We start from the raw sequence: 11168 nt of genomic DNA on the forward strand, positions 1-11168 counted from the left end.
CTGGGCAAGGTTATTTCACCTCGCTGAGCCCAGGAAGCTCCCAAGTTCTAAGATCCCGTCAGAGATCCGAAAAATCCCTAAAAGCAGAGACCTAGGGGAGCACTCCTCCCCACCACAATCCACAAGCCTGGCACACCTGCTCACCTTCCAGCCCCAGATCCAGCCCCTGACTCGATGCCAAACACAGTCGCAGGGGTGGTGGCGAGGATGCCCTCCGCCTTCTCCGCCTTGGACCAGCTCCTCCTGAGCAAGCAGTGTCTGAGGACAGTGGGGACAGGGTATTTGCACAAGGCTGAGGGTCTGGAACTGGGGCGGCTGAGAAGCGAATGTTAATGAACGCAGGTCCACTAGCCGGCCTGACAACCTGGGGACGGGGGTATTTCTGAGCTAAGTCCATCTCAAAACCTGGTCTTTTCAAAGGGGACACGGAGGAAAACAGTCAGCTAGAGGTCATTCTTTTTTTTTTTCCCCCATACCTTTCTCTTTTTTTTCTTTTTCTTTTTTCTTTTTTTTTAACCACTTCTTATCTCTCTCCTTTTTCTTAACTTCCATCTTTCTTAGATCGTGTTAACTCCTTCCTTCTTTTGTTCCTTTTAGGATTTACAAAAAGATTAGACGCTCAGACAAACCCTTGACAGGAGAATTGAGGGCCATTTCCCATCTGAGAATGGGGCTGGGGGAGGGATCCTAAGATGTCACACTCCCAGTTCCCAAATTCCCGACATTTACGGGTCCTTGCCGCTAGTTTCTGGCTATAAAATTGTACTGAGTTTGACATCTGCTCATAAACCTGCATGCAGCCCAGGCACACAAGCAGAAACTTGCTACTGCTTTGAAGTTGGCAGCTGAGTTTCTGAAAGCAGTTGTGGGGGGGGGGGGGGAGCGGGCAGGGGGGAGAATCCCAGCAGCTCTGGACCAGGTAGGGGCGGTCCCCTTCCTGTCTGAACCAGACTGTCCCTGCAGTGTGAGCTCAGGAGTGAAACAGGGACTTGGGCTGAGGACAGACCACTCTCCGGTTTCTGTGACAAGGAGCCCTGGGTGCACACGCCCTGAAAAGGAAGGTCCCCTTTCCGCGGCGCTTCCATAGACTGGTAGTGGGTCTTCGCTCCCTACCAGTCCATCCAAAATGACAGACTAAGCGCTTCTGGTGCGCGGCCGGCCATAGGGGGATTCTAACTGCTGTATCCACTGTTAGAGGAGAAATTGGTGGCGGGTAATAAATTAACCTGGGGAGGATGCATTCTCCCCCTCGCTGCTACCTAAGTCCTCTCCACACCCCTCACTCCGCACTGGGGTGCTGATCTTAGCCCCAAATCATCCCAGCCACGGGTTATATTCAGCCACAACCTTCTCCATCCCCCCCACCCCCCCCAATGTGGTACCTAGCTCTGGGGGGAAAGGGTTGATTGACCTGCCCTGCGCCCAAGTCTCACGCCCTCCGCTGAGCGCCTGCGAGAAAGCCTGACTGATCGCAGGCTGGCACGCAAAGCCCTTCCCCGAGCCAGAGACGCCGGCGCCACAGCGCGCCTTTCGCTCGGGGCTCGGGGGACTTCTCCAGCGTGCTGTGCTCCCGGCTCCCTTGACGTCTCAGTTCTAAAACACAGAAGCATCGTCTAAGGCTCTGCCATTTAGAAGAAGAGGACAAGGCCCACGCACCGCCACGATTCTCCTGCGCCTTTGCCATCTCTACAAGAGAGTCCTGCCCGAAGCCGCTCTGGCAAAAGGCTTCGCAGTGCCCAGATCTACCTGGGATTTAGGGGCCTGACCTTCACTCTTTCCGCGCTGGTCTCAGCCCGCCTGCTTCCCTTCCCTCCCGGGGCGGCGCCGGAGACTCTGATTAAGACACCTGTCCCCACATCGCAGAGAAATGCTCCCAAATGGGGAGGCTTCGGCACTGCGTTCCCATCCAGAGGTGGGTGCCAGGGCGGAAGGGAAGATGTCTATCGGAACGCGCTTGTCCCCTCCCCCGCCCGGGGCGCCGGCCGCGGTCCAGGCGGGCTCCAGCCCACGTCTCCCCCACCCCCAGCCCCGCACAGTTTTCATTTTTATGAAACACGCACGCCCAGCCCACCCCGCCTCCCACGTAATAGCCAGTCTCGTCTCTTTTTGCGCCCACATGCAAACTCAGCTGGAAGTTGCGAGCTGGGGAGAATCAGAGATGCACGGAAACAGAGAATGAGGGGGGAGAAATCAAAGTGGGACGGGGAGCAGAAAGGAGCAGGGGGTCGGACGGGCCGCGCCAAAGGCCGAGGGGAGGCCTGGGGGTGCGCCCGGGCGTGGTGGCCTAGCCGCAGCACCTCCCCTGGGTCCGCCAGCCGGTGCGCGCCCAGCGGGGTCAAGTGCGGACTCACATGGTCTGACTGCGGGAGCCGCTCTCTCAACTATTGCGGGTGGGTGCTTTCAGGACACCCCACGATCTTCTCCTCGGCTGCCTGCGGTGCGAGGGCAGAAACAAAAAACAAAACAAATCACGCGACACAGTCCAGACAGGCAGCTGGGCGCAGCAGCGGGGACCTCTCTCACTTCGCACCGGGAAGCGGGCGCGGGATTCCGGCGGCGGAGTATTGCATATAAATAGCGAACTTTTAGACCGAATCAACTACCAAATGAGAGGAGCGGGCGTCAATGTGCGCAGGATTCCCCTTTGCGGCGTCCACCCGACCGCCCCCTCCGGCGGCTCTCCAGGCGGGACTTGGGAGGGGCAGGTTCGCAGAAGAGGGTGGAATTTAATTATTCTGGAATTTACAGTAGTTTTGTTATTTGTGCGGGGGCGGCGGGGGGGGGGCACTCTGCCCTTGGAGTTTCCCTTCCCGCCACCCCACCCCCACCTGGGCACTGCAGGCAGCAGCGAGGAAGGGCAAAGGCCCCGGAGAGCCGGCTCCTTGGGCTTGGCTGCAGAAGCAGGAAGGCGGAGGGGGACAACCAGCAGGTTTCCCCCGGGATTCCGGGAGGGACCGGCCGGGGAGGGGGGGTGGGGGACAGGGAAGCCGCCAAGATTCGGGGTTTGCTTTACCAGCCAGGATGGGCACTTAGATAGGCCGGAGTTTGGGAGGGAAATGCTAACGGCCGAGGGCAGAAGGCACAAAGGGGTTTCTGGAGTGCAGGTTTCCTTTCCCAGAAGCAAAAGGAGCATTTCCAGGGCCTGCAACCCCCCTCTCAGCAGCTGCGCTTGAACCTTTGGCGCTAACCCCGCGGGCAGAGCGAAGGCCCATACCGGGGTTCTCTGCTCGCTTGGCGGTGGGCCGGCAGCTCTCCCGGAAGCAGGTCCTGCTGGGTGGCACCCCAGGGTCCTGCTCCCTAGCCCTCTTGGGCCGAGACCCACTCACACCTGCCCATGGACAGTAAGGGGCCTATTTGACCTGGAGTCCTCCAGGTCACACAAACCCTCCACCCTCCTCTTTGCCTTGAGCCAGGGCGAGAGTGCCAATGGTGACGAGATTAACTCAGTTTCCATTTTCGTTCTTGGTGCTTTCTCAAAACTACCACCTCACCCTCAGGACAACAGACACGCACTGCCCGCTCCCAATCCCCACTTCAGGAGGTCGCTTCATTAAATTTATCCTGGCTGTCACACACTAACCATATTTCATAAGATAGGCAATCGGGGGTGGGTGTGGGTGCACAGGTTGGAGAAACCGAGGACGCTGCAGGTGAGGGTCCGCAGGTGAAAGGAGGTTGCACTGCTTTTTTAGAGTTTCCATTCCCCCGCCACTCAGGGCCTGCGGAGCGGGGACCAAGCCGACCCCATGGGCCTAAAGACGGCCTCCAGCTGGGGTCTGGATGGGGGAGCCAGAGAAGCCGGTGCTTTCTCTTTCCATTGCCTACCCCACCATCCCTCCATACGTAAATGGAAATGTCAAATGCCTAACCTATACCACGACCCACGGAGTAAAATCAAGGAAGACCCCCTCCCCCATGCAGTTGGTGTCGGCCAGCTGCTCCCACTGGCGCTCCTTTTAACGCAGCTTCCCATCAGTTACCTCACGGTACACGGAAAAGTTATTTTGTTGTTCCCAGAATCCAACCGAGTTTGGAAGGAGAGGAAAAGGCAGAGGTGATAAGGGGGTGACAGAGGCCGCTCTCTGTGCACCCACCGCCCCCAACTCCATGGGGTTGCGGGGGGGGTAGCGGAGGACGAGCGCCTCATTTTCAGCTCCGGCGAAGCCCGCGCGCGCGCGCGCGCGCGCTCGCGCTCGCCCTACGCACTGGGTTGAAGCCGGCGCGTCCCTGCCTCCCCAGGGGCCTGGAGCGCGCTCGGCCCGCCCCCAGGCGAGCTGCAGGGTGCTCCCAGATGGGATAGGACGGAGCCCGGGAGTCTTGGGGTTCTCCTGCCTGGCTGGCGCTCCCCTAGCTACGTACCTGGCCCGGCCTTCCGGCTCCAGCTGCTGTCCTGGCTGGGGAGCCCGGCCCAAGCCAGCCGCCTGCAGCGGAGCCCGCCCCCGCCCTCTCTGGGACGCTCCGCCAGATGTGGGGGCGGTCTCTCGCGGGCCATTGGCTTGGGCCACTGTTTGGAGCTGACTTCCAGGCTTACCCCGGGCTTTGCGGTCCTTTTCTGGGCTGGGAAGAAAGGGACCAGGCCAGTGTCTCACTTTTCACCTCATCCGCGCCTCCCCCCATTCCTCGGGCTCCCCTTCTTTGCAGCCCTGCAGCCCAGGCTTTGAAACTGTAATAACCCCGCAAACAAAGCAGGCCCAGTGTGGAGGTCAAATGGGTGCTTTCGGGGTTTCTCAAAGGTTCTGGGTGTTCGTACCAGGGGAACCTGCCCTATGGGGACAGAAAGGACAGACGCACAGGAGGACCCCTTGGCTGCTTTCAGCGCCAAGTTTAAGTCTATTGTTTGCTGCCCGGGGGAAAGCTGCCCACTGTGATAGATCTTTTTAGATCCCATCACTGGAAGAAAAATCCTGGTGATAACGATTATCTCCAGCTCACGCTATCTCCCCATCGCCCCTATTCATCTCCTTCGAGCTCCAGCCCCTTGGGGAGAAGAGGAGGGTAAGGGGTTGGCGGGAAGACGGGCCAAGCCGCTGCCCTCGGATGGAGCGGAGAGGCACGAAGCCACCCCCTCCATCCCATTCCGCTCCGGGCTGGGGAGAGAGGACACGGCGGGTTTCTTTCTCTGCCAAGCCTCACGTTCCTTTCAAATGATTTTAGTCTGGTGCTCCCGTCTATCCATATACATTTCCAATCTCATGGCTCATAAACTATTAGCAAAATGGTTTCATTATTCACCTTCTGTATCCTACAAAAGGGAGAGAAGAAAGGAGCGGCAGGAAGGCAGAGTGGGGGTGGGGGGGGCAGTCGTTGGACACTAGTTAAAATTACACTGCCCGTGTTTAAATCATGGCGCAGACTGCCTTCTTCAAGCTGACACTCTACAAATCTGATCCGTTTCCAAGGATCTCTAGCCGACCCTTTTTCTACCCCCACCCCCGCCTCTGTCTCCCTCTCTCCCTCTCTGTCTCTCTCTCCTTTCTCTCCATCCATCACTATCCATCTCTCCCTAACACCCAGGTTTCTAGAAGCACCAGATGAATAGCCGAGACACTGCAAATCCATTATTTGCTTCATTAGGTGTCATCAGTAAGGCACGCCCTTTAGATAGGACACATACACAATTAACTGGTTAAAATGGCTGCCCTGCGGTCCCCTTTTGGGTAGTGTTGCTGATGGAATCCCATGCCATCGCTGAAATCAAACCATCCAAAGAAGACACAAGTCTAGGATGAGAACCAAAAAGTTGACTAGAGGCTCAGAGAGGTGCCAAGGTGCCCAACTGGGCACCGAGTCCTCCTCTGGCTTCCTCAAGCTGTGGAAGCCAGAAAGTTGCCGAGTGGGGGGTGTGTGTGTGTGTGTGTGTGTGTGTGTGTGTGTGTGTGTGTGTGTGCGCGCGCGCGCGCGCGCGCGCGCACCGTGTAAATGTGTGTACAGAGGAGGATAGGGGGCTAACAGATCGGGTCTTTGACTCTGAGAGGTGGCAAAAAAAAGAAAAAAATTTAATCAATCAACGCGAATGAAAAGAGAAATAGAAGCGAAGTGACTCGTGGAGGCCTGGGCACCGCATGTAAGAGGCTAAATCTAATAGCAACCCGCGGGCAGGGGCGAGGTCGGCAGACGCAGCCTGGGGCGAGTGTAATCCGGCCCAACTTCTCCGCTGGGGGCGACGATGCTATTAAGTGTCTCCATCAATACTTTTACTTCTCATATAAGTGTATTTCATCTAGAATGGCTCTATCACAGCACGCGCGCGCGCACACACACACACACACACACACACACACACACACACACACACACACACTCTCTTCCCCTGCACTTTTTGAAAATATAAAGGAAGCTAGGCAAGTGGGCGCGCGGTAATTAGCCCTGTATGTGAAACCAATCTGGCTGCGAGAGGCCCCCGTGCAATCGCCGGCGGCGGCGGCAGCGCGTGGACCCGGGGACTCCCGGCGCTCGCCCGCTGGGTCACCGCGCCGCGTGGCAGCCGCTCGCCCGCTGTTTAATATACATGGAGTGGGAACGCACGGAAACAGATCTCAAGCCTGCACATCCTGCAGGAAAAAAAAAATCAATTTGCTATTTATTTTTGAAATCTATAGATTTCGGGAATTTTTTTTTCCAGGCTGACCCCCTTCCAGAACGGCAGCCCACATTTAATTATGTCTTTTAATGACTTTTTCCTTATTTGCCATGGCTATTGCATGTTAAGGGCGGGGGTGGGGTGGAGTTTCTTTGGAGGGTTTTCAGTTCTGCTATCTTCAAAAAGATTTGCCTTATGTGTTAATTGCATGCTGTTAAGCACATCTGGGACTGCGTGCTGACCAACTCCGACCAACTTTTAATTAACACATTGACCCGGCGAAGAAGCAGCCGCCCAGTCTCCCCCTCAAAATATGTATATGAGCCGCTCGGAAGGCGCTGGGCCCTGCGCCGCCAGATGCGTGCAAGGAATTGCCTGCTTCCAGGGGGCGGGAGGGGATGCAAATTGCAACCGTTCGCTCTCTTCCTGAGAGCGTTTTTCTCGCCTCACCTCTAGGAAAACAACAAAGAAAAAGAGTAACTGACCAGCTCGTGGAGCAGGCTTCTTACATCATTTAGTGTGACTTGACCCTGGGCGGGGGGAGCTGGGAGAATGGGAGGGAGAGCCCCCAAAGCCATTTCTCTCTAGCCTGACATGGGCCTGAGCTGAACTCTGGAGCCTGGGCTCTTTGAATGAACAGAAGCAGTGGCCGAGAACCCTTACGGAAAGAGAGAAGGAGCCACTGGCGTCCTTTTTCGGTTCTGGCCTTCTCATTCCAAACTGCTGGCCTCAGCCCCAGGCCCTCCAAGGCTAAGCCACAAACTCCAGGGCCCCAGGTCTGAGAAAGAGAAAAAGGGGTTTCTCCTGCTTGGGGTGCACAGAGGTCAGGCTTCAGCAAGGGAAAATAGTGGCTATTTTAGGATGCTAGGCCCTTTCTTGCAGAGGAGTCTAGGCTGTACATGACGATGCCACCTGCAGATAGGCAACTGCACCCTAAGTAATTTCATTCAGAATTGATGGCAGTTCACTGGAGTGGTGCCTTCCAAGTGAGTGCCTAGCCTGCCTCCCAGAAGAGCATACAGGCTGGTTAATCCCCAGATACACACTCATTTGCTCTTTCCGCATCTAATCTCCACTGCCTCCCTCTTCTAAGTACTTAGCTTTAGCATACATCCCTATTAAAAAAAAATGTCAAAGTGGTATTCTTTTCCCCAGCCATAAAAAAAGTTGGAGTGAATCACTCCCAAGTTACCATTTAACGTCCCCTCCAGGTAACAGCTGAAGTTTCTTGTTTGACATTTTTCATTCCCCAATACAGAACTTTTCAATAAACGCGCAGCACCAGCACAAGCAGAGTCTGTGTGGCTGTAAATCTACAGCTATCTGCTCTGTGTCGATGCTTTGGGAAATTTAATGCGACAAGATTGCTCCCCAAATTCCTTCTACTTCTTTTCTTTTTTTTTCTTCCTTATTTCTATTCTCCTTTTTTTTGTCCTTCCCTTGAATCTACTTTTCTTATCAACTTATCAGAGAATCTGCCAAATTTAAAACCAGAGAAGATAAAAACAAAAGCACAATGTTCTATTAGTCAGTTAGTTATTCCTCTGAGGTCCTCCAGATTGTTTTATATTCCGATAAAGGTGTAATCAACACACATCTTTAGTCAGGAGAAAAAAAAAACCAATCAGTTGGTAAATTATAATACCCCTTTGCAAAGATAAGGCCTTTGGAAAGTTAATGCTAGCGTTGCCCAAATGGCTTTGAGTTTTAGTGGGTGGACCCCAGTTACTTATTTCAGCTCACACATTGATCTGCAAAATTGGAGCACACACCTGATATCCAGGGGAAAACAAGGCTTGGTAACTCCAGCTGGTTCTTTTGATTTACTTTGCCTGGTAAGATGGATGTTGGGGGTGTTTTTATAAGAAGGGAAAAACAGGCGTCAGCAGTTTGATTGGGAAACTCTTTTACTGCTGAATATGGCTGCAGGTTTAAACTGAAGACTGTGTTTCTGCTGGGGACATTTGCATGACACATCCATATGCATTAGCAGCTGCACGGTGTTCTATCCTCAGTCCTGTGAGCATTTATCTTTTCTGCCCCTTCTGTCTTTCTCACAGGAAGTAGGTAAGTGACTTCTAGGAGAGCCATATAGACTTTAAAGACGCATGCATGTTTCTGTGTCCTTCAGGCCCCTGGCACCTAATTGGCCTGTCATTACCGGTTTCTTCTGAGGGTTTTGGAATATTTGAAGTAGCTAGCCTTCCTCATTATATATATATTTTTTAATTATAATAATGGATGAACGGTGTATGAAACAGAATAAAAGAATTGTTCAGTGAAAGGAGCCTTGGTGATTCAACTTAATATTTAGGAAAAAGGCATCATCAACATTCTTTGGTTAATTGGCTTAGTGACTGAACAGAAACTTTTTAATAGAAAAACTCTCGTTTATGTTTTCAGCCTTCACGTCTTGATACTTGATAGAGGTAATATTTTTGAATCAAGACAGCTAAGTCCTCGTCACACTGGCATGTCGAGACGGCGTCAGAGACCCCCAAGAGCAGTTCTAGAAGACATTCGTTTCTTCAGACGTTGCATGAGCTGGGCAAAGGCCACTGTCTAATCCGCACAGCCATTCTGCAACCTATCCTCCCTAAACTCTATTTCATGTGTGTGATCTTTCCTGAGTTCCGGAGGTCTGCAAACAGCAGGAACCACAATGTCAAACTGAAATTAAAAAGGAAACCAGGTTCTTATTTGGCCTGGTTCCATTCAGACACTCAGGCTATTTTTACAAAAAGAAAACTGTACACTTAAATTGTGGCCATCAGCCATAGGGACTAAGAAGCACATGGAACCCAAACTGAGGGACGTAGCATAAGCACATTTCAAAGCATTACCTCTTATTGCTGCTCACTTTCAGGGTTTCAGGTAATTATTTGAGAATCATCATGCTCAGATTTTCAAAGTACAGGTGTATTTCAGGTATATTACAAAGTGAAGCCAAAGTCTTACACACACACACACACACACACACACACACACACACACACACACAGGAAAAGATAATAATTCTTATCAGGAATGGTGATGACCAAAGAAGATATCCTCCTAGAGATATTATGACTTTTGCCATGTTTGTGAAGTTTTTTTTGGTCATTTAGAGGAAAGAATGAAATAATAATTAGTAGAATAGCCCCATCCATTTTTTTTCCCTAAAATACTTGAAACTAATATGCATTGTCGTACAAATAATGCATGCACAATGATACATAAATATGCATGAGCCTAAATAATAATCTATTTTTATGTCTTGTTTCCAGATGTTTGCAAATATCACCAGTGCATTTGTTTGACCTCACCCAAAGGCAGCTAAGACCTCTGCCATTCAATTGAATCCTAGACGTTTTAGGCATCACAGAACACATTTATTTCTCCTGCACTCCATCACACAAAAGTTGTTGCTGTTTTTTTATCTTTAGTTCTTCAACTTTAAAACAATAATTCAATATAATGGGGAGGGGAGTAAAAACAGTAGCTTGATATTATGGAATGGAAAAATTAACCAGCTGCATTATTGTACTCAATTAATTACTTCGGGGATAATTAGAACAACCGATTGTGAGGGCTGGTTAGCTTAGTTGTTTAGCTTACAACTGGCCTTGGACAATTATGGAACAGAAGTAGTAAGAGGAACAAATGAGAATGGGATGAATATGCACAAACCAAAGAAAAAGGTTTACTTTTAAAAGTGCACTTCTTATTTGCACCATTAAGTACAAAAAAGATGGTCTATATGTTTGCAATCCCAATTAAATCTCATAAGATATATCAGAGAGCAGGGGACGGGGAGCGAAAATACCTAATGGAGGCCCCAAGGGGAGCTGAGGAAGGATGCGGATACTGTCCCTACCTGGGTGTTATTTAAAATTTTATCACATAAAATTTTATATCATTTAAAATTGTACAAATCAGATGTGACTGCTTAATGTGCATGTCCTTATCTTTAAGATAAAAAGGAATTTGTTTATTTGCTTTCAGATTGGATTTTGACATTAAACATTTCTGGGTGTATTAATGGGGTGAGTAGACTTTAGGATATGGGGGAATCTGAGGGAATTACTTATTTGCTTGTCCATCATCTCTTGTCCATTCATTTCTTGGTTCACAGAATCATTCTATTTTTCTCTCAAAGACTTTCTTTGTGACAGGTCACAATAGCATAGATTCTTTGAAATACAGTGGCTAACAAAGACAAAACAGACCATTAGAATGGGTCACCCTTGATCCAACAGATCCCAATTAAAAACAGACAGAAGTATGGTTAAGTTAGTACTTCACTCTACGACCATTCATTTATACTCATTTTCAAGAATTCTGAGCTAGTTAGCATGGACATTCAAAAACTAATGATTGTAGTCCAGCCCGTAAGGAGCTCAGAAGTCACCATTTCATCCTGCCAAGTAAAAGGCTGAATGCACTGAGAAATCAGTTCTGGTTAGATCCACCAGAGAAGTAAGATCACAGGGCAAACTGTTGCTCCCCAAATTAGAGGAACAGACAAATGAATACAGATAATTACAACTTGTGGGGATAGAAACCCAGGAGCTGAAACCTCTTCAGGAGCCACTACAGGGGCCGGGGG

At 51.0% G+C, this 11168-nt stretch overlaps 1 protein-coding gene across 3 annotated transcripts in view; it reads right to left on the reverse strand.

The window, feature by feature from the left end:
• Positions 1–4441, reverse strand: part of ESRRG (estrogen related receptor gamma) — a 581699-nt gene extending 577258 nt beyond the window's left edge. For 2 of the 3 annotated variants that reach the window (XM_019639644.1, XM_019639646.1), the window contains exons 1-2: positions 4360–4441; positions 2352–2432 (exon numbers count right to left, since the gene is read on the reverse strand). In XM_019639644.1, coding sequence (XP_019495189.1) covers positions 2352–2353 — 2 coding nt within the window. In that variant the 5' untranslated portion in view covers positions 2354–2432; positions 4360–4441. The remainder of the gene's footprint in view (positions 1–2351; positions 2433–4359) is intronic. The other variant, XM_019639650.1, reaches the window with a different exon arrangement.
• Between the last annotated feature and the right edge of the window lie 6727 nt (positions 4442–11168).

This window comes from Hipposideros armiger, unplaced genomic scaffold, assembly GCF_001890085.2.
Source record: "Hipposideros armiger isolate ML-2016 unplaced genomic scaffold, ASM189008v1 scaffold_45, whole genome shotgun sequence".
Classification (NCBI taxonomy): Eukaryota; Metazoa; Chordata; class Mammalia; order Chiroptera; family Hipposideridae; genus Hipposideros; species Hipposideros armiger.